This window comes from Bombus pyrosoma, linkage group LG4 (genome assembly GCF_014825855.1).
Source record: "Bombus pyrosoma isolate SC7728 linkage group LG4, ASM1482585v1, whole genome shotgun sequence".
Taxonomy (NCBI): Eukaryota; Metazoa; Arthropoda; class Insecta; order Hymenoptera; family Apidae; genus Bombus; species Bombus pyrosoma.
The window spans coordinates 1120206-1147484 of NC_057773.1; the positions used below are offsets into that span (position 1 = coordinate 1120206).

General features: G+C 46.1%; 2 protein-coding genes across 6 annotated transcripts in view; one reads left to right on the plus strand and one right to left on the minus strand.

The window, feature by feature from the left end:
- LOC122567248 (protein dachsous) overlaps nucleotides 1-14552 on the plus strand; it is a 213652-nt gene extending 199100 nt beyond the window's left edge. For all 3 annotated transcript variants that reach the window (XM_043725618.1, XM_043725621.1, XM_043725619.1), the window contains exons 11-17: nucleotides 213-539; nucleotides 625-1111; nucleotides 3855-4800; nucleotides 4894-5179; nucleotides 8315-8611; nucleotides 10622-11078; nucleotides 11152-14552. In XM_043725618.1, coding sequence (XP_043581553.1) covers nucleotides 213-539; nucleotides 625-1111; nucleotides 3855-4800; nucleotides 4894-5179; nucleotides 8315-8611; nucleotides 10622-11078; nucleotides 11152-13480 — 5129 coding nt within the window. In that variant the 3' untranslated portion in view covers nucleotides 13481-14552. The remainder of the gene's footprint in view (nucleotides 1-212; nucleotides 540-624; nucleotides 1112-3854; nucleotides 4801-4893; nucleotides 5180-8314; nucleotides 8612-10621; nucleotides 11079-11151) is intronic.
- A 96-nt stretch (nucleotides 14553-14648) lies between these two features.
- LOC122567249 (excitatory amino acid transporter) lies at nucleotides 14649-24722 on the minus strand. 3 transcript variants are annotated; one of them, XR_006316737.1, is made up of 12 exons: nucleotides 24334-24722; nucleotides 23691-24239; nucleotides 21857-21982; nucleotides 21539-21746; nucleotides 20826-20868; nucleotides 20501-20754; nucleotides 20200-20433; nucleotides 17942-18136; nucleotides 17719-17853; nucleotides 17538-17646; nucleotides 17190-17461; nucleotides 14649-16409 (listed from the first exon to the last, which is right to left on the minus strand). XR_006316737.1 is itself a non-coding variant. In XM_043725622.1 (12 exons), coding segments are annotated over exons 1-12 (2022 nt in total). In that variant the 5' UTR covers nucleotides 24335-24722; the 3' UTR covers nucleotides 14649-16360. The 3 variants fall into 3 exon arrangements, 2 of the variants coding, with proteins under 2 accessions (XP_043581557.1, XP_043581558.1); XM_043725622.1 differs by having other exon boundaries at nucleotides 17343-17461; XM_043725623.1 differs by having other exon boundaries at nucleotides 17327-17461.
- Between the last annotated feature and the right edge of the window lie 2557 nt (nucleotides 24723-27279).

A 27279-nucleotide genomic window follows, 5' to 3' on the forward strand; every position in this document is an offset into this window, starting at 1 on the left:
CTGACCGATAATTTCAGATTTTCGGAAAGGTCCCGACAGGATAATGGTCTTGCGAGGAAACGAGTCTCGATCGCGTGGTCCTAATTTCTTGTAACGTGCATCGGTTGGTCGTAACTTCAAAAAAAAGAGCTTAGTTCTATTCCACGCGTTGAATATCCATCGATAAAAATATCGACTGGAACGTTGACGAAGGTTTTGATATGATTGCGCAGGTAATGTCAGCTTCAGTATTCCAAGCAACCTGGCTGCGGACAAATTCTCCGTCACACCGAACGGTCTAGTGACCCTGCGTGGACCTCTGAATCGCGAGGAAGTCTCCCACTACTCCGTTCCAATTTTAGCGAGGTCCAGCAAGCTGTTGGATATTAGCACGCTCGAAGTTTTAGTCATGGATGAAAACGACAACAGCCCCGAATTCCGACCAGGTTCCTGTTACACGCTCGCCGTACCCGAGAATCAAGGGACTTCCGTGATTCACACGATCGCGGCGGCTGATCTCGACGAGGGAAAAAATGGGGAAATTTATTACAGCATCGTAGGTAAGACGCTTCGAAGTTCCACCTACTGTTTTCCTTCGTTCATCTATGCATACATACAGGCTTCATTGTTCTGGTGGCTTTTTAGGTGGTAACATTGGCGCAAAGTTCATCTTGGACTCCATAACCGGAATGTTGTCGATGTCGAATCTAGATCGGGAAGCGGTATCCAAGTACATCCTGACGATTTCAGCCAAGGACAAGGGTCGACCCAGCTTGGAGGCACGATGTAACTTGACCGTAATCGTTCTGGACGTGAACGACAACGCTCCATCATTCGTTCAGAATCAGTATACCGAATCGAGACCACGAGGGCCTGTTCCAAGCTCCGAGTATCCGGGATTCGCTTTGTCCAACGGCTTCTCGTACGGGTCTTCCAATTACCCGACAAACTATTATCCTAGCAAGTACGTGGCAACTATTTCCGAGGATGTGGCACCAGATTCTAGCGTCATGTCCGTGAGAGCGACAGATCCGGATCAAGGAGTGAATGGAAAAATCACCTACGCCATCGGCGAAGAAACAAGCTGGCTATTCAGAGTTGACAACCTAACGGGCGTCATTACAACTGCTGGGTGAGTAACCGACGTCCTCTGGTTTTATCGAACGAAGACTTTTTTCCACTCAGTCTTTACCCGAGAATAATGTTCTCACTGAGCTTTCGGTGATCTCGTCCTAGTCTCTTTGCGTACGTCTTCTCCCTTCTCCCACATTAAATTCTTTCTTTCGCGAGCTCTTCCAGCAAACTAATTTCATCCTGGCGTTAATTACTGCACAATCTTTATTGCGGGTGAGATTAGGATCGCTGGTGGGATATTACGTCGGTACTGTCGTCATAAAACGAGGAGTAGACGCATGGGAGGAGCGGGTTAGATACAGAAATGAAAAAAACCATCGGACAAGAAGATGGTGAAGATGGAAGGAGGTGGAAGGTCTAGGAACGTTGTAGAATTATAAAGTCAGTCGATGCGACTCGCGAACGATGCACTGTGGTCGATTAGTTGATTCCATATGCATAACCCGTCGGCACGGATCAACGTGTTCTTCCTTCTCCTGTCTCCTTTCTTCGCCCGCGTCTCCCTTCTCGTCCTTCTCTTCTGTGCCCTTTGCGATTATGCGCGCAATAAACTCGCATCGCGAGACGTCGTTAAATCTCTAATCCCTCCGTAGCTTCTGTTCTATCAAGGTCGAACACTGTTGATTAAAGTTCACCGAGGGTTTCACGAACTCCGACCTCGTCACCGTTCGAATCTTGCCGCGTTATTACTCGCGTAATTCCCAGCGAAATGAAAGCTTCTATATTTTTGTTAGTTCGTTCGTCGAAACGACATCGAATGGTATCGGCCGTGCTGGTTCCGTTTTCTATAGAGACGCAGACGAGTACGTAGGATCGTTGAAGAGAGACAAAAAATAGAAGGAGGAGTAGAAGAAGAGGAAGGCAAAAAGAAAAAGAAAGAGGAAGGAAGAAAAAAGGAAAGACAAACAAGCAGCAAGCCGAGAAATAGGGAGATCTATAGGATGAAGGGTGTCGGTAGTCGGGAGGAGGCACGCAGAAGCGTACTTTTGCCGCGCGACAGCCGTGTGTCATTTCAGCGGGGCACCATGTGGCATTTCAATGCATTATTTCAGCCGGCAAAAAGCCTGATATGCAAAACCAGATCCCGGTCGGGCCACTCTTTCGCGATCTCTGTCTGCGACTCTTTCTCCGTCCCTTTTTCCTCCCACCACTTGTTCGGACGAACTTTCTTTCTCCGTCGTTCGCTCCGCGGCTGCTGCCGGCGCTCGTTTCTCTTCCCGATCGGTAGTCACCAACCGCGTGGTTGTATCGCGTTGTTGTTGGTATTGTTGCTATTGCTGTTACCTCGACGGTCCGAGCGGGTTTAGCAGCGCGGAGGTTCGCTACGAGTAGGTGTATAAAAGTTCTCCCCTTGTTCATTCCCAGGACCACCCGGAAGAGATGGGACTGATAACTCACTTGAATAGGAACGACGATTCGGTATCGATAACGTTGCGCACGACGATTAATCGAACCATAGCGGTACGAATCCCGTGAACATCGATGCGACATCATCCTAGCGGAGGTGATGATTTTCAAACAGAAGCGATTCGAAGAATATTATCTCGCATCTAGACGGTGTAAATAAAAATAGCCGCGCTCGTATAATCGCACGGTGCGATGGTCAGCAGTGAGAGTCGACTCTCGGCTCTGCTCGGTTAAATCGTAAATAACCGCGTCGATTTTGCGCGCTACCGGCGCACGATTATTATTCCACGCTCGTTAAAGGTTATTACGTCCACATACGAAGCAGGCAGTGCATACGCGGCAAAGACATTGTCGAGCTCAGCCGGTGCTTATCGCCGGCTCGCGAATTCGCAAGGTTCGCGTGACTTTTCCAAGCGGCTAATAAAGACAAAGTCCAACGATACGATAAATTACCCCTGACTCGCTTTATCGCTTCTATCTGACCGGAATTCTAGAAAAAATACCCGACAATTGAATGTTACTCGTTAAACGGTTACTTTCAATGGCAACAAATTATGCATTCGAGTCGTGGGTCGGGCGAAAAATTTGCCACGATAGTATAATTAGATTAGAATTAACGTGCGCGATAAAGACGTCGCGCCGTTTGGTTTCACGGATGTATCGGAGCAGGAGAGCAATACCTCCTAGCGAGTAAATTCTAGATAGCGGCAAGAGCGCCGGCCAAAGGGAAAAAGATGTTTAAAAACGCGCTGAACTATTCAGTTGAGGAGGCGTAGAAATCCGGAAAAGGAGGGAGAGAGTTGGAGCCCTAAGTCGATATAGCGATTTCTCGAGGCGTATAGCTCACGAGGACGGGGACGCTAAATTCGCTCAGTGGTAACGGCGAAAAAACAGCCAACCTCTCCCGGCTTTCGCGCGATTTAAGACACGAAACCGCGACCAGCGAGCCGCCATGGAGGATCCGCAGAGTTATGGTAATGGCGGACGTGGATTACACAAGATCGCTGTGCACGATTAAGGCTTCCGTCAGACAAACAAGCTATCCGCCGTCGCGCTACGCCGCGCTGCCACCTTCCGCCTTAAATCCGGCCCGTTCTCCTGGTTCGAACAATCGTCTATTGACCGGTAAATCAGAATTAAAGATGCATCTGATACACAGGAGAAACGAGCTCCGAACCGAACGTAATTTTCGCCAGTCGCTAATGTAACCGAGCTGTCCGGCTTGTCCATCCTGCCAAAAAATTCTTCCTTTCCCTTTTGTTTCCCATAATTATCGCGAATTTTCGCGACTCGTTCAATCCATCGAATGTCTCTAGCCCGATTGTTTTCCGCAGCCCCTTGGATCGCGAACGCCAAAGTTCCTACAACTTCGTGGTGGTAGCTACGGACAGCGGCAAGTACGACGCCAGGAGTACCACGATTCCGGTCGAGATTCGAGTGAGCGACGTCAACGATAACGCCCCTGTTTTCGACGAGTATCCCTTTCGTGCCCGCGTGTCGATCGGCACTCAGCCAGAGAAGAACATTCTGCGAGTAGTGGCGACCGACGCCGACGACGGTCCCAATGGAGAAGTGGTCTACTCCTTTCTGCACGAGCAAGAGAAGCCTAAATTCAGGATACACCCAAGCACAGGCGCCGTTACTGCGGCGTTATCCCTGTCGCAGGATAACGGCAAGACGTATCACTTGGAGGTGCTGGCCAGGGACAAGGGAAATCCACCGAAAAGCACTCGAGGATTGATCGAACTGCAAGTCGGAGATCTCGCCGACTTGACGCCAGTGTTGAAATTTCAAAACGAGTCGTACGAAGTTGTTATTCAGGAAAATTCTGCGGCTGGCACCGAAGTGATCCAAGTCTCGGCCGTTCGATCGGATGGTAGAAGGCAACACGTTTCTTACTCCCTTGGATCGGGCAACGACTTTGGCACGTTCACCATCGACGAGGATACCGGGTTGTTACGCGTGAATAATCCCTCTAGGTTGGACGCGGAATTGTGGACCGATATGAGGGTGAAACCGGTGGAAGAACAAACCGATGACAGTCGAACGAATTCATGGGGTAGATCTCTGGAAGGACAGCAATCCAAGGAGAAACCTAGAGAAAGTTCGCAGCATGTGCTCGCTGTAGCTGCTAGAACCAGCGGTCCCGATCCCTTGGAAGCATACGTGAAGGTTGTAGTCAAGGTGTCCGACGTCAACGACAATCCACCGATTTTCACTCAAACACAGTACTCGGCAACGGTCCTAGAAGGCAACGTCAAAGGGGACTTTGTCGTCAAGGTAAAAATATAACGTCGATATGTTAACAATAATTAAAAGTTTCCACTAGCTTGTAAGGCAGAGGCGTATAATACGCGTGTTTCGTGTGCATAGCTTTCGGCCAGCGATGCGGACCAAGGGATGAACAGCAGAATCTTGTATCACATCGTTGACGGTAATCCGGACAATGCATTCACCATCAGTCCGCCGTACAGTGGCATAGTTCGAACCAATATCGTTCTCGATCGTGAAATACGAGAGAAATATAGACTAACGATAATCGCGACGGACCAAGGAAATCCTCAGTTGACCGGAACGGCTGCTCTCAGCGTCCGCGTGATCGATATCAACGACAATCAACCGACTTTTCCAGAGCACAGTATCATCTCCGTTTCCGAAGGTAAGACACGTTAATTATCACTGACGACACTAAATTAAGGTCAGGAGAATAGCAAGAGATAGAATATAAATGTCATTGAGCTAATTATCCTGGTCGTATAGTTCAATTATGGCGTTTGTTCTTCTCAGCGTACGGTCGAGGCGAAGGTTAATCACCGATTATTTGTCTCATCTGGTCGCGATCGTGCGCGAACAAATTACGGGCAAACACGAATACCCGTACACCTCCTTAATTTCGATGCGTTGTGCGGCCGGCAATTAGCTCCTTCACGACCAACATGGCGTTCAATAACGATCTTGTTCTTTTATCATAATCGTCTAATGGATTGGAATAAACCAGAGACGCTCTTCGAAAAGAACGATCGAATTTTCATATTCGTTTACTATACTATTTTACGTGGAATCTGTTAGCATGGATTCGCTCGAGTTCTAAACGACTTTGTTGAAAGATCGGTTGGTCGAAAGTAGAAAGAGATGTTTCCGTGTGGCAAAGCCGAGTGTATCTTGTGAGAGGCGAAACGCTCGAGAACGCAAGTGTACGAAAGAGAAAAGGAGATGGGATCGAAGAAAGGGGAAAAGTAAGAGTAATGGAAAAAAGAAAGGGACACGAATACCAGAGGTAGGAGTGCATACTACTCTCAAAGTATAAAGTTAAGTGGGAAAGGATTTATGCCGGCATTAAAGTCCAACTGTTCGGAACAATCTGCATAACTTAGGCGAGGCTGCGAACGCCCGTTTGAATAGTTCGCGGTCTTCGTTCTTCCTGTTGTTCCACGCTGTTTGTCCTTCACATTCGTTTCATATTGCTCCCCATTGACAGATACGATTCAATGGAACGGCACCGAGCGAAGGTGGCCTCCATTTCAACGCGTAAACGCTAGACTTCGCGCTGCTACCCTTTCGAGCAGACCTGCTTTTTCGCTGGATGAACGATGAAAATGTTAAAGAACATGGCATGAAAGAAGGCGACAGATTGTAAAAAATAGATGAACAGGCGATACGTAAAAGTAATTGATCAAAGCCACACATAGAACAATTTTCTAATAGTCCAGTACGATATCTTTTTCTCTGCGCTTTCTTCCGTCTTCGGACGACGAGATTTAAACGCGCTTCGTATTCTTCACTTCGTTCTCTTGTACCTCTCATCCTTCCGCTCTTAGTATATGCGAGTACTTCCCCCTCTCCTGCTCCTGTTCTTCTTTTCTTCTTTCGTCCACGTTTTTGTTGTATTCTTTTTGATTGTTCGTTGTTTTTTCTTGTCTTATCGGTCTTTCTTTTGGTTTTTACTGTACATTTTTAAGGTTCAACGCAAAACAACGTGCGCTCTCACGCGAACGGAATAACGTGAGATCGCTATCTACTTTGTATCATCGTAAAACTTGAACGCGCGTAAACCAGACTACCACATAGCAGGCCTATTGAGGATGCAGCATCCGATAGAATTTAAATAACGCAATCGCGTAACGTGTTAAATATGCAGAAACGTGGTAGCCTTTTTACGTGCTTATTATCACCTCAAAGATTTGACTACATATCCCTCGGACAATGACGTGGGAGGCTTCGATGAAAGTCTCTACGCCCGTTGCGATGCGATCGATTGAGAAAAATTTGGTCGTGGCATAAAGTAATCGATGAAATCGAGCACACGATTACTTCATTGAACCGCGAGCTAATGAAAAACGATCTCGTAGTCGGGTCCGTTCATATTTTAGCGAAGCGCATGATAATTGTTTTTAATTATCCCGGTGAACGTGGCGTATGTAATTATCGTTCGGCCTAAAACGAGAGGTGCGGTTCGCCGATGTTTGATAGCCCACGCCTTTGTTCCTGAAGGGCCTTCCTTCGCGTCCGCTAGATGGGAACACGTACGCGGCTGCACACGTACACGTGTATCCAAAGGAGGATTTAATCGACAGCATTGATCGTATCGGTTCCGAAAGTGGCACTGACACGAGAAATCGAAACAATGGTAGACCACCGACGAGCGCATTTTCCGTACAAGGAGCACATCGCCGACATCGTATTCGTATTTACGCAGCCAATCCGCGAATACCGAGGACCTCCGGTAATCAGAATTACCGCGATATAACTTACGGAGATCGAGTAGTACCCGATGTGAATTTATATATTTCGCGAGCAACGAGTTTTACCACGTGCTGGTTGCCAGCTCTCTCTCAGCCTGTTTCTTGGAATATCGCGGGCTCGAAGAGAGGAACGGAAACGCGGACGAGAACTTCCACCGATAGAGAGATCTTTGTTTCGACTTCCGTGGCATGACGCGCGGCGTGGCGAAGGAACACTACCGGCATGGCGCGGCGCGGAGCTCGTACGGTGCGAGCTACGCGTTCATTCAGGGCCGTGGCCGCTCTCGAAACCGATTTACACGACTTTAACGATCACCCGTGAAATTTACGAGCGAACGCTGCCGCGTGCCAACTAGTCCCCGAGTCATTCGAACGCGTCACTTCATCGCAAAATAATTCCTTTATCGGCGCGTGTATCGCTCTGCTCGTCCTTCATCTCTGTCCAGTCTCTATCGCGAAATTCTATTTTAAACGTTATCGTTCCTCACAGTAACGATGATACTTTTGTTTGGAGGGCCGATTTCTAATATCCAGTGGCCGCTCGTACATAGCTCTCTCACAATTTGCTCACGGCAAACTGCAGATTATCGCCTACGATCCGCAGACCGAATCTTCGCCGAGCGTTCTTCTTAGCACCAGCGAGATAGAGAGAGCCGATAAGTAAGGATTCAATGCATTTTAAACGCGACTCCCTCGAACTGTCTTTAACTTCGCGGAAGAGCTCGGTCTGGCTCGGCCGAGATTGCAACACCGCTCTATATATAATACTCTGTATACGTATCGCACATGATCGTCTGGCGGTGACAAAGTGGCTTCTGGCCGAAAATAAAAAGATCAGGGGAAGCGGGTTGGCCCGTATAACGACGCCATTCATCAGTAACAACGGAGTCTGGCATTGTACCACGATAAACTGGCTGCCATTCGATGTTCCAGTTAAATGGTTCATCAAGAGTGAACGTTCTGTGTCGCTCGACGAACTTAACGATATTTTCCTCCCGATTTCAGTAAAATTCTAACGAGTTCAATTTCATTTGCGATATGTTTTGCGTTAGGTACCACTGTCGGCACCGTCTTAACCACCATCACGGCGAACGACGTGGACAGCTCCCCGGCTCTGACCTATCGATTTGGTAACGTGACCAGTCCAGGTCCTTTCAGTATCGATAGATACGGAGGCAAAGTCGTTCTCCGAAGACGTTTGGATGCCGAAACACGGTCGGAATACAGCTTGCAAGTTATCGCCAGCGACGGTGTTCACGAGGCGACCACGGACTTGATAGTTCGTGTCACGGATCTCAACGACAACGCTCCACGGTTCCAGCAATCCGCTTACATCGCCACGCTGCCTGGTAAGTAATTTTCGTGGCCGTTTTCTTCGAATCCGCGAATCGTTTGCCACATACCGTACCAACCTGATCGGAGAGTTTCCTGCGAAGCGGAGGTAGTAGACTCGTGTGAACGTTGAAGGAGAAGAGATCGCAGTGAACTGTACGTAGCTACGAGTTGCAATCTATTCGGTCGATATTCCGTCGAAGGAATCGCGGCGAAAGAGGCTCGAAGAAACGAGGGAAAGGGAGAGAAAGACGTCGAGGGGGACGGCGACGGCCCGAGGCAAGTCTCTCGGCGCGAAATAAACGTGAGTTTAAAAACTGGTTTTTAGTAGACACACGTTGTCTTGTTGCCCGTGTTCCAAACTCGAATTGACACCGCGCCAAGATAAAGCGCGGAAAAGAGATGCGAAGAGAACGGAAGAAGCCGGACGGGAGGGGGGGGGACGAGCATCGAAAACGACGAAAAGGAAAGGAGAATGGAAGGATGAAGGAGAGGATCGATGAAAAGCTAGCTACTCGAACGCCGAAGGGAGCACACAGCGAGCAGAGAATAGAGAGGGAGAAAGGGGGTCGGGTGAAAAGGAATGGCAAAGACGGCATGGAGAAGGGACGAAAGGGGGAGGGGAGGGGAGATGGAGAGGAAGCAGAAGGGAGACGAGGAGAATTGCGAACGCCTCGCACATAAATAAACGCGAGGACACCGTTTGCGAGGCAGCCGAAAAGCCGCCTTCGTTGCAACCGCCGGCCGAGATCGCCGGCTTCGAAGACTCTCGAAACTTATTAAAAATACATAGGCCCGCGCCTAATGGTGCATTTGGGTGGGCGGCAGAGGGGTGACAGGGGAGGCTGGATTGGCAGGAGGTGGACGTGGAAAGAGTTGAAAGGGGGGAGCTCCGATGGTGACTGCCTCGCGAATTTGCATCTTTCTTTTCGTCTCCTCTCGGGCTTCGCCGCCCGTAGATTCGTAAATAGAGTGGGAAAGTCAAGAGCGACGTTTTAAAGAATACTCTCCTCCGCAATTGATCGATGACGCCGCTTCTAGTAGGGCTATTTTGTCGCGGGATTTCCAGAGAATAGACGAGCAAGGTTAATTTTCTCGCTGACACTCTTTCCGATCTCTCACTAGGGAGGAATCGTGCGCGGATCATTTATATCGTGATAAACGAACGAGGAAGACGGGTTAATCTGGCGATTATCAAAATCGTATTAAACTGTCCGGGGAAGGCAGGATATATTCCGAAAAGAAGGTGGGATTAATGAAGCTCGGCCAGTAATAAGAATTCGTCCCACTGCAAATCATGATGCGAACACGCATACTCCGCGGTCATACGCGTCTCGCAATAATTATAGAGTACCTGTCATTTCTCGGTTCAAATTCCCTTTCCTCCGAGGTCGTCCTACCTCCTCACCTCGGACATCCCCAAGGGGGTGCGCGTTCACCAAGTTTTATTTCAGCCTCCCCTCCTCTCCGCCTTTCTTTCTCTCTCCTGTTTCATTCCAGCTTTCTTCTTTGTCTTCCTTTTTCGCTTTAGGTCGCAACTTGGCACATTAATGCCGAGTTATCCGACGATTTGAAACGCATCGAAATGATTTTTGTAGCTGCGGAGCTGCTCCATCCTGCTGGCCCCACGGCTCGCCCGAGCGATTTATATAACTGGTTATTATTTCATACTTCCGTTCAGCCCGATGTCAGGACGGCTTATCCTCCTCCTTTACCAAGAAAAGAAAGAACTTAGTTGGTGGTGGCGGTGGTGCTGCTCGAGGACGTGGTACCTCCAACAAAAAGAGGTGGAGAGGGTACTTGACCTCGCGCCCATGATCCCTCGATCTTTGTCCCGCACGCTTTTTCAAGTATACTCTCCCGAAGCGACCGACGATCGATTCCCAATACGTCGGTGCAAATACTTAGCTTTTTCATCTACATTTCGCTTTATCGTACTCTCGATATAGGGAAACTTCGTACGGTTGCCTACGGTCGATAGCTCTTCTCTCTTTCTCACTTTCGTCGTTCTTTTTTGGTCGTTGCAGAAGGACGAGGGGACTTGCAAGAAATTCTGACGGTAAACGCGACCGACGACGATCTTACGGAGGACAACAGTCGAGTACGATATTATCTGCTGAAAGCTACCAAAGGTTTCTCAGTGCATCCTGCAACCGGCGTTCTGACTGTTAATCGTACCGCGATACCAAGACCTTTGCCCAAAGAGGTGGAGTTGGCCATCGTAGCGGAAGATTACGGCAAGCCACCGGCCTCGTCCATATGTTCCGTCGTCGTGCGATTGAGCAGCTTGAAGAGCAGCTTGCCCGGCAAAGAGTACAAGGTCACTGCGAAAGAAAATACGTTGAAGGGCACCACTTTGATGAGATTGTCCGACGTGGACCTTTTGGACGGCGCCATCGTGGCCGGCGATGACAGCGGAACGTTCGAAATATCCAGAGGCAAATTGATTCTCTCCAGAACGCTCGACAGAGAAACGAAAGACAAGTAAGGACGATCGATTTTTAACGTTTTCGTAGGAATTCCAATTTGGCACTAACGAGGGTTATGTATTTTTCAGATACGTTTTACGACTAGGCTCCAAGAACGAAAACATGACAACCGGGTCGCTGGTAGGAGACGAACCTGTTACGGTAATCATTACGGTGGAAGACGTGAACGATAATTACCCTCGTTTCTTGGAGGATCTTCATCAAGTATCGATCAAAGAGAATGCAGCACGCGGTACCACGGTGGCCATGTTGCGCGCCAAGGACGACGATCTGGCTGGCAGCGTGGCTGCGAATTTAGTGTACGAAATTACTTCCGGTAACGACGGTGGCCTGTTTCGCGTGGACAAAACCACCGGCGCTGTTCAAGTAAACGCAACCTTGGACTGCGATCTCGAACCAGACATTCACAATCTAGTGGTCATGGCGTGCGACAGCGATCCAGTTTCTCCTCTGTGCGCTTTGACGAGGCTTCGTATTCAGCTGGAAGACGTGAACGACAATTCACCCAAGTTCCCAGTCTCTGAATATTTGGAATTCGTCGGAGAGAACGAACCGATCGGGACGATCGTGTTTTCCGCGCGAGCGTCGGACTTGGATCGCGGTATATTTGGATCTTTGAACTACTCCATCGTATCTGCCGCGGCAAGCGGATTTTCCGATATCGACGATAGCTGGAAATTGTTCACTGTGGATGGAAAATCCGGCACGGTGACGACGCGCGCTGTCTTCGATTATGAGCTGCGAAACAGATACGCGTTCACTCTACGAGCAACCGATACAGGTGGCCGAACGGCAGCTGTCAGAGTCCGAGTGGAAATCGAATCCAGGGATGAATTTTACCCGCAATTCACAGAAAGAATGTACAGATTCGGTATTAGAAACGGAGCTCAGGTGATCCCTGGAACGGTGATCGGTCATGTAACAGCAACAGATCGAGACAAAGGTCCCGACGGACGAGTCGTTTATCAACTGACCTCGCAACACCCTTATTTCAAACTGAATCGCACCACAGGCGCGTTGATCGTGAAACAGAAGCTGGTGCACATCGATATGGACGTGGAGGAATCGTCGAGGTTAGTGGTCAGTGCCAGTTCCGGTAGACAGGGCTCTTTGTCGAACATGACGGTGGTAGAAATCACTTTGACGGATGATAGTGACGTGAACGAAGCTAGAGGCGCGACAGCTTTGGCTACCCCGAACGATGTTGGGTCTAACATGGCAGTCGCAGCGACCGGGGGTCTAGCCGATTGGGCGTTAGGCTTATTAATCGCTTTGCTTCTGTTGGTCATCGCCTTTGGTGCTATTTTCCTCTATCTTCATCTTCGAAATCGAAGGCATAAGAAACCGGGGACGAAACCGAGTTTAAACGGGGAGAGCAATGCCACCGCGTCCAATAGCTACGTGGATCCGAGCGCCTTCGATACTATACCGATTAGAAGCGTTGCCGGGGTGGGTGCAGGAGGAAACGGAGGCTCTGGGAACGGCAATGGTGGAAGCGGCGCTGCTTCCTGTCAATTCGCACCCCCCAAGTACGACGAGATACCACCGTATGGTACCTCTGGTCAATCCGGGCAGCAACAGGCGACTTCGGAATTGTCCGGCAGCGATCAGTCCGGCTCGTCTGGCAGGGGTTCGGCCGAGGACGACGGAGAAGACGAAGAGATTCGAATGATCAACGAAGGCCAACAGACTGGAGACTCGGCTAGTGATCTCTCGGTTCACAATACTCAGGAATATTTAGCCAGGTTAGGCATCGTCGACCCTCCGGCTGGTACTCCGAGAAGACCGCCTGAAGCGTTGCCTCTCGATAGCTTACACTTGTTCGAGGACGAGGCCGCCACCGAAGCGGATATCGCCACCTTGATTTATGGGAAAATCGGGGAACCTGGAAGACCGATGTCGGGTTTAGAAGTTCCTGGAGGTCCATCGATGAACGGATCCCTAAGTTCCATCGTTCATAGCGAGGAGGAACTGACTGGATCGTACAATTGGGACTATCTGCTGGATTGGGGTCCTCATTATCAACCACTTGCTCACGTGTTCAGCGAAATCGCCAGGCTGAAAGACGACGCAGCTAGCGTTCAAAGCGGAAATTCAGGAAGCAGCGGCAAGACCAAGTCTGTACATAAAGCCCCGCCCCCGCCATTGCTCACTTCCGTTGCTCCTAGGTCGTTGGCGGCTCCCGCATTAGCCAGGGGCATTCTTCCAAGATCTCCGATCAGCCACGATGCTTCCACTTTCCCATCGGCGGCCCTTAGCCCGAGTTTTTCTCCGTCCTTATCTCCTCTCGCCACCAGAAGTCCTAGTATCAGTCCTTTGGTGCCACCTGCCACTCAAAGGTCCGGTCAAAGTGCCAATAGAGGTATTCCAGTTACCGACGCTGAATTAAGGATCTAACGGTATATCGAAATTATAGTCGCGTTGCGTCAGATATTAGTATTAGTCCCGTTATATCTTGGATCCGGTATCGCGTATATTCGATAGCGTCGATTCGAAAGTTGCGAGCTATATTTTAGAGAATGTTTTAATCGGAGTTTATCGCGTTGAAAGCGTCGTTGGCGTATACCCGATTTCGTGTGATTGCAGTATGAGCGCAGTGTGTGTAAAATAGAGACTTTAAGTTGACTGACCTTCGACGAGATTCTCGAAGGTGCCAAAGTGCATATTTCTTTATTTCCGCCGTGATAGATACGAACGCCTCTTTTACGCGTCTAGTTGTAGAATCGAAACGAACGTTTGTAGATAATCCCGTATTCTCGTACTCGCGCAACGATCCTAACGTATAGAACGTATGACCTGCGGAAAAGAGGCGATTGCGCGATATTTTTGTAAGCACAGATGTACGACTGTTACTTGCCGTTTCGATCGTCGGTCGATCGATAGTTAAAATAATACTCGTTTGTTTGTACATAGAGGAGTCCGAAATGGGCCGCGTAATCGTTAACTAATCGTGTAAATAATACTCATACGAAAAAACAAGAAGAAATTGACCGTTACGCCTTATAATCAAAAGATAGACTCGATAGCCCCGATAGTCTCGATTCGAAGTCCGTGTCTTCGTGCCATGCCCGTTGAAACGCGCGGCTGTACAGTCACCTTAATTTCGTTAGAGACCGAGACGAATCGGTCGATCGTTCGAACGAACGTTTCCTCGAGCATGGCGATATCAACGGATTGAAAATGCGTCGACACGAGCGAACTGATCGATCCGATATTCGTGCTCGCGCAACTCCGGAGATACCCTTTCATGCTCCGTTTCATTTCTACTTTGTGCTGGTCTTCCAATTGGAATTTAGATGTAACGGAAGACGACAACGTTTTTCTCAGCCAGGTATATATATACATAAAAATATTAGGAAATAGGTATGTCATATTTTGTATAAAAAAAGACAACTCTTTGTACAAAGACTCTTCTGTGAGCCGAGAATTCACTTGACGGTGAATTTTAAATAAATGAATTTTTTAGGAATTTATCGAATTTCTGTTTACAAACCCTATATATCTCATTGTGGGTATTTGAAGGAGACAGGCAAGGAATATGTTTGAAAAGAAAAACACGACAGACTTGTATAAATCTGCGTCTTGTAATACAACACGTTGAGCCTTACAAGTATATTCACATGTAGTCTTTGAAGTATTTTGATAAATTATTTCTCTATTCGCTCTTTCAGATTATAAGACTACGAACAAAGCGCGCTTTCGTATACGCAGTTTGAACGAAAAATAAAATCAATGTTACGCAAACGGTTGGGCTACGGCAAAACTCGAAGGTAAACGATTCGACGCAAATTCGACAACCGGGAAACCTGAAAAGCAAAATTGTTAAACGGAAACGGCGACAAAGCTGCGAAAATTATTCCAAGTTTCTCGACGAACCCGTGTATGTTTTTCAAGCGACGAAGAGCTCGCTACGAAGCACTATTTATCCAGTTAATTTGTACATTAAACAGTCTCTACGAGAGAACACGTATCGACCTACGTTTCTAGTGCCTAAAATTAGTGAATCCTTTGCAAAATTCTCCTATAACGATATAAATACATTGTAATTCAAATGGCATGTCCAGTCTTGAAACTGCTCGTTGACGAGCGCTATGTCATCTTTTCTTTTTCTTTTTTCTGTTTTTTTTTTCTTCCTTTTAATCATCTTCTTAGATGTGTTACAAAGTCGGCAACTGTAACTCGAGATAGAAATTGGCTTAAGGTTTAATCAAAAACAGAGGCAGAATCGCAGATTCGGTACTTGTCAACAAATATCTCGGACAAAAATGTCTTCGGTTCTAAGATCGTCGATCTATCTTCGGTAAAGATTTCTATACACCGATCTACGTTTGTCGATGGTCCAAATGTGAAATTCGGTAGGATAAACGCTAAAGGAACCTACGTTTTCTTTCGAAATGTTTCGCCTACGTATTGGTAGTGTTTAACGACGTTCTATCTATCAAACGTTAACCGATGGTATGATACGTTTGTAAGTAATTACTATCGTGACTCGTGCTAATCGATTCATATCACAACGATTCTAACGCTACACAAAATGTTGCATAAAACCCTTTACCAACGTTTCGGTATTCTTCCACGTAATTGTCAAGAATCGATCAAGATCCGATGTAGAAGGGAACATCGATCAAGCGTCACAAAGTCATCGTGGCACCATGCAAGGTTTCACTCATTGTCTGATAACCAAGGAAGGTTCTTGATTAGTTAAATGTTTCGTGAAATTGTTTCATCAATTCGCACAATTCACACTGTACAAAAGATTTTGTGGCAGTACAACGATCGGTCACGGGATATATTTACCAGGCAATGAGTTAACGCTGCCCTACGCTTGGCAAATGAAAAGCGCTTTTACTACTTTCGGGCGACCATTTATACGCCGCCGTTAAAATAAGGCACCACATCCGACGCTGTTCACGCGATCGTTAATACTCCAGAGTGTAATCGAATCGGTGATCTGGCGATTTTCAGCTTGCTCGAAGAAGCCACTACAAAAGCTTAGAAATGGTTTCGTTATCGTTATTGCTATGCGATCATAGCACTAAACGACTGGCGAATCATGTAGCGCACTCTTTCGTATTGACTTTATGTTTGATATCTGTTATGGTTGCAATCACATAATTCCTTCGAACACATTCTGTAAGAGTAGAAAACAGATGCGATAAAAGGATAACATTCATGTAGCCAGTGTACTGTTTTTTGATCCCAGTTGAACGCATCACACTCGATGGTATTTTATATGTACGCAGCTAGCTAAACTAACTTTTGGAACGTTAGCGCAGGTCAAACTGTCTCTTCCGTTACGCTCCTTGGTATTTGCAATACGCTGATGCTGAAACCAAACGACAAAATTGAAGAATATCCCTGTGTTGATACAAATTCGAAGCGGCACTTTAACAAGCACGATGGAACGTTAGCGTGTATCGAGGATGACGATCGCATGGAAGAATGCAGTCAAAGCTGTCGACGATGAATCATGATCGACGTTCGATGATGGATAGATATTTCATAATTTGATTCGTTTATTCCGAGAAGTTTAAATCCAAGTCCAAATCCATAGAGATTGGTTGTTATTCCCAAAGCGTTTAGTAGAAATCTCAAGGGTAAAGCATAGCCTGAATTATTCTCGACTCACGCAATTTTCTTCGCTGTTTCATATTCGCTTTTCCCCAATGCCACGCTGCATTTATTATGCCACGTTGTGTACTCTCAAGGTTGTTTTCGCAATAATTCGAATAACGTCAGTGCAAAAGTTCACTCTGTTTTTCGCATGAATCACTCCACGGCACGCCACATTTGCGATTCATTGGTTATTTATAAGATGCTATGTGAGTACAATGATCTACGGCTTCTAGGTCAAAGTGGCTCGATTTTCATAGCGAAGGTTACGCTTCATAATTACGAATGAGTTATAAAAAGAATCGGGTCGCGTACGATTCATGAAAGCACATTGTGGGCGGACATGATTATGCTTGCTCCTTACTGTTATTCGGACGATGATCGATACGACTAACGCGATTCATTGATTTTCGCTTATATCTTCTATTGACAGTGAGCCGATGAAAATTTGATAGCAATCGAAGAAAATATGAAAATGGAAAGACGTACGTACCGTGAGGAAAGCCTGCCGTGAATCATTTGTAAATATCAACGATTTGCATGAGATTTTGCGGTAGCAAAGCAGAATAAAGGATGTAACGAAAATGCACGCGATCGTTGCAATCTTACAAAGTGATAGCCTAGCCCTACCAACAAGCTTGTTTACTTGGCGACGCCGGCTATCCTCGTGTCGTCTTGCATTTCGACGACGATGGTGTCAGGATCGGATACCCTGTTGGCGGAAATGCATCCGTTTGCGATAGTTGTTGGCAGAACGGTCTCCGACTAAAAGAAATATCCCGAGTTAATTTTGTTTCGTTTTACCCCAAATAGCGTTCGCACAGTCTCGCAATGATCGTACTTGATAAGCTGCTGCATCCAACGCCATCAGCTCCTTCTTCGACAATTGCTCGACCACAGCAGCGGCGTAACAATCTCCCAGCATGTTATTCGTGGTTCGAATGCGATCCCTGGATGTAGAAATTGTTAGTGAACTTGGTACTTATTGCTTGTCATCGAAAGAGAAATTCTGTGTTACTTACACGAACCAATCGATGGTGAATAAAAGAGAGACATTGTAAACAGGAGCATCGATGGCGCTTAGGACGACCAGAAGGAGAACCAAGGCGGCGCTTGGAACTGACGCCGATGACACGGACGCAGCGGTAGAGGTTAAACTTGAAGAAGAACGATACCATATTGATGTAAGTGGGGATCGTTGTAAGTAACGAGTTCAAGCAACGGACTAAATAAAGAAAAACTTACATAACCGTTATAATTTCGCCGAAGCCCAAAACCATACCATGCATCTGCGCGATGAAGATACTAGCTACGGCGACGAACAGCGCTGTCCCGTCCATGTTAATGTTGCAGCCGATCGGCAGAACGAATCTGGTGACTCTAGGATCGACTCGAAGCTTATCCGTCATCAGGCGAAAAGTGACCGGAAGTGCAGCAGCCCTGTACAAAACTGCGTTAGAAAAGATCGGGCAAAGCAGATGTCGAGTGATAAAGAAAGATCATTTCTCCGTGCTGCGTAGCTGATGTCCATGGACGAAGGGTCATTCTGGCGTAGTGTGATCGTAATTCGTAATTTCTGACACAACTCCCTCGACATAGTACGCTTTCGAGCGGCGAACAATGCAATGAAATGGATAAAGCACGAATTGTACGAAGCGAATAAGAAATTCGATGAAAAGGTACGCGTCAAGGTCGATTGATAGAGCGTTCGGTGGTACAAGTGGCATGGACAGAAAGGTTTCGAGAGACTAATAACCAGAATGACCGTAAGACGAACTGAAAATCAACCAGGGTTAATGTCAACGTCGAACGGAACAGTGACGATTCTTCCATCGTGTCTCGAAATCAGGCTAACTCCTGTAACAGACAATCGCATGTACCTTCATGTTGCGGCCATCGATTACTTACCAAGGCCACCCTCGGTCTCTGAACCACCTGCAAAAGGCCGCGTGCAGCGCGTGTTCTAATACATCATCATGATATTCATACAGTCTCTGTTCAGATACACTAAGAGCTGTTTCTCTCAGTCGCACAGTGTACGCACAGTTGTGTACGCTCTCTTCTGGAAAAAGTTAATCCACATAGAAAACAAGTTGAATTAGATATTGCCGTTGCAGGGCGTTTACGATCTTGAGCGCCGCAATGATGGGACGGAAAAGGTTCGAAGCACGTTAAGAATCATTGCAACCGTTACACACGATGTACGAATGCTTCTCTGTCCCACGATGCATCGAAAGGAACGAGCGGGGAACAAACGTCTGAAGAAGGAGAGTGGGTAAATGAAAGGAGAAGAGGGGTCGGATCACGTGAATTTTGGTTACTTGACGAATGCTGATGGACAAACTGAAAAAATGATCGTTGCTTCGCGTGATCCGCGATAATGAACAGTTAAAGAAATAGAGAATGATCGTAGTTCGGGTGTTCTGGCCAGTGATGGACGGCGCCGGCAAACCTGGAAGAGCGGGCTCGACACGAGCAACCAATATTTTTTTCAGCTTTCCTCTTGGAAAATTTTCTTGGAAAATACTTAAATAAATATCATATGTGGCACGAAGCCTGTTTTGGCGGTCTCGTCTTCCTCTATCCTTCCTCTTACGAGGGATAGAAGATTCGGATAATGGAAGCCCTTCAAGTCTTCCACGCCAAGAATCAGTCCAGGTGACACGGAGTCAGCTGATTTCCGGCTAAATACACACGGACATAACCAGGATATTTCCGTGCAATTACACAGTTTATGTTCATGATTTTATCCTTCTTCGTTAGTCTACTCTCTGTTGCATATTTCATATCATCAGTGTCATCGAAATTTCGGTAATACATTCGATTATTTCGGTGATATGCTTATTATCATTTCGGTCAGAGATGCGTTTAAACATTAAAACTTCACCGAAAGTTCGTCGATAATTACTACTAACCGGGAGTATCTGCATCCTAAGTGCCACCCAGAACTGCATACCTCTCTCCCTTTCTCTCTCTCTCTCTCTCTTTCTTATTGGTCATGAGGAGTTTCCCCGCGAACAGCGCGGAAACATTAAAGAAACATAAAAGGTTCAAAGAGGAATCGAATGAATGACGGAAAGTAGGATTCGATAGCGTTCGACAACGTCTTCGAAGCGAATCGTAACTGTGTTCTAACGTTGTGAAACGCTGCTGGGAAAGTATCAATCTGGGAAGGTGTACAGGACTAAGGCCTCGCAATGCCTCCTCTCGGCTGGCTGAAACATATTGTCTCTATCAATCGATTCAAACGCATGCGTCGACCTGCTATTTCGAGTCTTGATCGCCTTGCAGTTTCCTCGAACGATCGACAAACGTAATTGGCACGATGTAAAATAAAAATAAAAGGCACGACGAATTCGGTTGGCAAGAGACCCGATGGTAATGAATCGCGGTCAACCGAGTAAAAGAATCAAAAACTAAATGACGATGACGACCGAGGCCATGTGAGGTAGGCGATATGGGTACTCTGAAGGTCGGGCTGAGTTCGAAGATCGACGACTCACGTTGATGACATGGCGAATGCGGTGAGAGTACCCTGGGCGAGGCCGGTGTAGAATTTAAAGGGGTTCTTTCTCACGAAGGCCAAATAGATCAGCTGCATGATCACCAACTGATAGAAAAACACACCGATCACGATCGTAACGATGAACCAGGCGAGCTGCGACATCACCAATGCCAGATCGGCGACACCGAGTATTTTGCCGGCTATTACCGAGGTGATGCCTACCGGTGTCATCCTACGAGGAAACGATTTTCATGTTTAAGCTTCCCGTCCTTCCATCGAATACGCGTCTTCATACGTACCACATTACAGTCGACACCATTCGCATGATAACCTCGAACACAGCTTTGAAAAAGTCGATTACGATTTGGCCTTTCTCGCCGAGAGTACCTAAGAACGTGCCGAACACCAGGCAGAAGAATACTATGCCCAACGTGTTCGTGCCGCTTCTGTACTGTGTTACTCTCATCAATTCATCGTCCCCGAGAACGTCTGAAGATATCGAGTCGGTTAGATTTTGAAAGGGCATCGTTTTTGGAACATATACGGTGTGAGCCTGCCAGAAACATTTCGTGTAAACAATAGAATATACGTATAGACGTGATTATTAATGGTGAAAATGCGTACCTGCTGAAACGCTGCTTGGAAAATATTATCCGGAAACATATTCCTGTAACACGCGAAATGCGGAACAATTTTCATAACTAGTTAATCGATAGCTGCATTTATCGACGATATGCGCTATAATTTCGTTAGCCGATAGCATGCACCGCAAATGCTTTGAACTATACTTTGAACGGATTTCTTTAGCACGTATAAATAAAGTACGTGCGATCGATACTTTTAATCCCGTCATGGTTGATATCATTCCCAATTGTTGGAAAAGTTCACTGGTCGTGAAACTACACGACCTTAATTCCCGCTGGAACTCTTATGTAGTTCCAATAATTTATCACAATGTGTAAATAGCCAAAATGGAGAAAGGGTTTTCACTCGGCGAATCGATGAGTCGATTGTCGATAACCGTGTTTAATCCGGACAACGCTATCGTCGTGGTTTGGCTTTATTATACCGGACAAGCAATGGAATCAATGAGAATAATCCAATAGCACGCAAGGCATGCGATGAAAGTTACCGCGATACCCCTGTCATCGGAGAGTACAGTGGAACGAGTCAAGCGTTGCTGCGGCGACGAGGTAAAGGACTCTACTTTTATCGTAGGAAAATTCCGGGACAGTGTTGGCGTACGTGTCGACGCAGAAGTACAAAAATAACGAGTATAATCGATATCTAACGACTAACACTATTTCATAAACGAAGAAGATAGGAATACTATCTACCTTCCCAAATCGAGAAGGCTGTCCAAGATGTTAACGGCTCTCCCGCTGTGCGAGGTCGCCATCGATTTTCTAATTCCAGGATTACCCGGATGAATGAGCAGAACCAGGACGACACCAAGGACAGCGTTCAGTAACGACGTGAGTATAAAGTACACCAAAGTTCTGACGGCGATCATTCCGTTCATTCTTGCGTTCAAACTTGCTGAGCCTGTAAGTTGTAGACGTTACACGATTAGCGTTGCTTCGGCATAATCAGTTTTTAATATAGTTTTTATTAGCTTAGCTCTTCTTATAACGCATCGAGTTACATGTAGTTACCTGATATGAGACTGGCAATCACTAGTGGTAAGATCATTAACTTTAACAACCTCATGAAGAGCTCTCCAGGATAACTGATTAGCATAACTGCGTCATCGCCGAGGCTCAAGGGTCGTAAACCGAACCCTGAAAAAATAACGAGATTACTGCTATGACAGCTGCTTCTAGAAGGCTTAAGTCTATTCAAGGTGAATGTGATGAAGTGGCGCAGCGGAATGAAAACAAGTTCAATTTCTGAAATTTTACCAGTAAAAAGTTATATCTGTATAATACATGAGACTATGTACGGACGATAACATCGCTTTAAATTTACTAGATATGACCTTTGCGATAATAATTTTTTAAAAATAATAATATTTTAATGCGTAAAGATATAAAAATAAAGTGTGTGAGCGAGCTGAGGAGGCAATATGGGAATAGCAAGAGAACGCTGCAAAAGAGGCTACTTGTGTCCTTGTCTAATAATGCATGCAGATTCGTATATTAAATATGTAAGTGTAACACCGATCAACGAGCAGCGTCAGTGTACATGCCTGATTAGACAAGGACAGAAGACATATCTATGCAGAGATCTCTTTCTATTCCTATAACGCATCCACTTACACGGTGATACATATCTTTATATCTCTATGTTTTGATGCCAGTAACTGACTGTCGATTGTCTATAAACGCGAGCGAGTTGTAGAAAGAATTGCTTTATCGGCGAGTAGTAATGCGAATGTAAAAAGATACGCGAGAAATTGGGCGTGCCATTTAATGTAATTGCGAATGATTAGAAAAGCGTATTTCCAAATTTGAATTCGCTAACATCGCTACGGATGTACACTGTGGCAATTAGATCGTCGAAAAGAATGACGAAGCGTAAATGAAAACACGTCGACTGTCATCGAGCCATTTTAAAGAGAGTCGTTTTCAACGTAATTCCAAAGAAACGTAATTCCTTGGTACGTTCGTGTTCAAGGTTATCCTTTCTATTTCTAGGTGATAAGTTAGTTAAATAGATGAGACTTTTGACGGAAACCTTTCATCGATGATTCTCACCTTTTAACAGGATAACACGTTAGCGCTTTATGTAACAAAAGTTAGTTTTAACGTGGATCGTCTCAGTTAATGGCGCGCGAGATATATCCAGTTTATGTCCCTTCTCGTTGTCAATTTTAATTTACAGCAAGCAATTCGACTCGCGAGGGAACATCATTGACAGATATAGTTTCAACGATTACGAAGACCCGATCGTTAAGTAGCACGCATAATCATTTATTAACACGTGTATGGCGTTCGCGCACGTGACGCAACAGAAAATTCGCATTTCGTTTGCGTAAAATTCTAATGGAGAAAAGGGAGGTAGAAAAGGATGGAAGAAATGAAGGAACAGAGATGGGCTTCTATCTACGACTGCTATCGATCGGCAGAAAAAGTAAGATCGGCTCGTATCGGATGAACTCGACCTTGGCACGCTTTCCCGTAATGGACGAAAGCGTAAGGAGCTTTTGGCATGACCCTGTCATTATCTGGAGTACGTGATGTAGCTCGAAACTCGTCCTTACAACTTTCATCGTATTTACTATAAATAAAAAGTTGATGGAAATTTTGCAACCTCATTGAGTAGATACTATAAGGAAATCATGTTTTCTCAAGTTTCAAGCTCGATATGTAACCGATTGACATTTAGTTGACATATCGATGATTCATTGACTCGAGAGGGAAAAGAAGTCGCCCCGACGTACACGATGAATCAGGTCAACGTATAAAATTAATATTATCGTAAGGATGTTCGACGTCGTAGACGAGTAAACCGAATGTTCGATCGATTTTGATATTTCTTCGTACTTACCGAGTATTACGCCGAAGAGAACACCGGAGAGGGTAACTATGAGAAGAAGATTTTCCCGCATGAACTTTCTGGTGTCGGCGGTCACCTTACGGGGACCCTGAGAGGCCGACACGTCCTGGCCATCCATCTTGGCGAACAAGTACTCGGAGAACCGAGCCGAGGACTTCTCCTCCATTTCACTAGGCCGCCAGTAAGCGGCGTAGGTGGTGGTGGTGGAGCCGGTCGCGCACGAGGAGGCCGATCCTCTGGGCGATCGCCCCGCCGATTCTGCCAAGTTCCCTTCTCGCGATCTCTCGCGGCTAACGGCGGGGCCCCGGCAACACCACAACGACGACGGGTTGCCGTTTTGGGGGTGTTTCGGGAAATCCGTGCGGAACGAGCAATCACGCGCTCCCACCAGACGTTCCAATAGCCTGACGGCCTTGCGAGAGCGCGGCAGCTCGATCGTGGTACCGGGATTCGACTCGACTTCTTTCGAGTCAAGTTGAGACGAATCAATCGGTCCCTCGCTAACGCAACCCAATGGCCTCGCGTTACTATCCGCGCTCACTTGACGTGCGAGAGGATTAAAGTCACAAGTTCTTCAGGATGAAAGAACACTGGGATGGGTTGTTCTCTGTTTTCTAAGCTTCAGAGGACTTACTCTTTTATGAATCGTTGGTAGATAACCAAGCCGTATAGAATAAGGAGAGAATTTCTTGAAAGGAAAGCTTGCGATCGATCTTCCTACCGAGGTCACCGGTCTCTCGGAGCAATTGCTTGATTCTGCCTGAACGTTCGCGTTGTTGCACAGGGTCAGTTACCTTTCAGAGCTAGCACTTTGCACCTTGGGCTGATATCGCTGGTTTGCATGCACTAGATTACTGGAATCGCGTGACTTTTTTCTTTTTAATAGTAGAACGAGCGGGATCGATTAGTCGGTCAACGTGGCAATTAAAAGAAAATGGCGAATAAAGTATTCGAATGAATTTTGATGGTCGTTTAAATTTCGATACGTTTATCACGAAGGATGAGCCCCAACTGACCGGTTACTGGAGGATATATACGTATTGATTTGCCGAGATTCCCCTTTTCCCCGGCGACCCCTACTCGTTCCCACGGGCTCAGCCGGAAGACGCTTGCGCGAACTCCGGTGGCTAAGTCGGTCGACTGAAAACGGGTATGTATATCTGACACCGATGAACTGTCGTTGGATTGTGCATTACGAGCGACAATAGTCAGAGAGGAATAACACAAAAGAGTCGAAATAAAGGCGCACGAGCTTTGATGGCCTAAACGAACGAACTATATGACGCTTTGATGCTCCAGGGGAGTATCTGCCAGATATAGATGCATTTCGTCCTATGAAACGAACCTACTTTGACAACGCTTGCTCTTTGATTTTTCGATGTCCTGAAAAATCAATGTTTATATTCGTTCGGGTATCTCAATGATTTAAGTTTTTTTGCAGCTGAAAAAGCTGATAGCAGCCGAATACAAAAATATTCTTCTCATAAAAATTTTCTAACGCTTTAATTCCATTTTAATCGTGTCTGGTTACGTATTTCAGAGTAGCGATATAACGTTGTATTGATTAAGAATATACTCGATAAGTGTCCGACCGGGAACGTAGTGAATCTACTTGTGTCCGAACGTAATGGCTTTTACTACTGGTAACGGAGCAGGTGATTGTTACCAACAGCAAGAGATGGAAGCACTAGACTTTATTTCGATAATTTGTTCGATATCGAAGAAACGTAAGCTATAGACTGATCCGATCGAACTCATATGTATTCTGAGCAACAATGAATTCGGGACGGATCTGAAATCGCGAGAACGAAATCGCGTATTTATGCCAATTTAGTTTTATCCTCGTTAAAAAAGACGGCTTCAACAGAAATAAAACTGCATTGGGATATAATATTATTATAAAAATATCTGTATTGTTATAGCTAAACGGAAGTTTCTTTGACCTTTTCCCGATCAAATGTCTACATGTGAGCTACTGGTAAATAAGTATCGACATTTCTGTCGTATTCGTATGACAAAAGTTATTCGAATTGCGTGGAATTATCCCAAGAAAAATTCGGTCGTTGCGTTGCGAAGGAGCGGGTCACCGTTCTTGAATAATGGAAAGGAACTTCTCGTTTGAGATCATTTCGATAGCAAGGTGCCGGGATCCCGACTCACCTCTCTCGTAAATAATCTATGGAGGGAACTGTAATACTGTCGAGAGCAGCATCGATATAAGTTTTTCTATTTATCGAGTTTCCCGAACGTGTACAACCACCGATTCCGTATCTTCCTCTTTGTCAGCGAGACGCATTCGTGCGTGGCTGTTTGCATTTTTCGCGCTGCCGACGACATCCTCCGAGAAGAATATCGTCTATAGTCTCATATTGAAAACAGTCTTGCGATTCGTTACCGATCCAAGAATCTCATTACAGAGGAAACTGGGAGCGAACGCTGAACAGATTCAATTTGTATCGCAAGCCAATGAGATGTATGGAAAATAAGGAACGAACAAGTAAAGTCTTTGAATCCAATTGTCGTCACGTTTCAGTGATCGCGTACGTACGATTCTCCCTACGTGTGCTCGTAAGCGGATTAAAATTGAACGAAAGTCGAAAGGCTCCCTTAATGAAGCTTTAACGGAAACCGCTCGAGGGTATGAGGCTTTGATTGGATATTACGTGAAATATGGATTATCAATCTTGGCCGCTTCCTACAACGAAGAAACATACGTTCGATCGATTTAGGATGTCAGATTAACGTTTTAAGAGTCGTAACCCGATCTAATGTATATATATATATATAGCATGTAAATTTAATTTCATCTAACACCGTGCATTTAACACGCGGTCAGATTTGATAATCGACCAACAATGACGTTGTAGTTTCATATTTGCATCATATTGTCGTAACCATAACGCGGTTCCCTATTGTTTACGGGCGGACTAACAAATCGGTTTAACGAGCACAAACAGGGTAGTTAGGAGAACAAAGGCGATTTAGGCGCGAATACTTGAACGCGTACCGTCTATTCTCAATCATTAATCTTCCTTAGGCTATATCCCCCGTGCGTGTATCTGTATGAATAGATTCGATCGGATTCCAGAGTCACGGAAAGCAGAGAATCCTGTGTTGCGTTTATTCTTAGTGACGCGCGTCGAGGACGAATCGAGGATTGGAAAACTCGAGCACAATGGAAATCGAGAAGAAACGCGAGAAGCAAATGGAAAGGGGATGGAAAAGAAAAGGGTGGAAAAGAAACTAGGCTTGTTAAGTAGATTTAAGAATCGCGTCGCTGTTGCACAGAGGTGAGTGAGACGCTTTAAGCTTGAATAGAACTCGGAACTGTGGTGAAGACAAGGGCCATTATGTCGGCACGTAAAGCGACGTCAGCCAAAGCTCGAGTGTCCGTTCTTTCTTGTAACTCCAGGTAGCTTTCATTCTCTTTCCTTTTCTTTTATGACATCGGGCTAACCATACGGTAGGACTGTCATCCAGTCGTGCCCTTCGTTCTGTTCTTCACCTATTTTCCTTTTTCTCTTTTTCAGACGCGCGGGTCTTAACGTTTGACAGGTCATCGGATCGTTTGTCTCGGAGA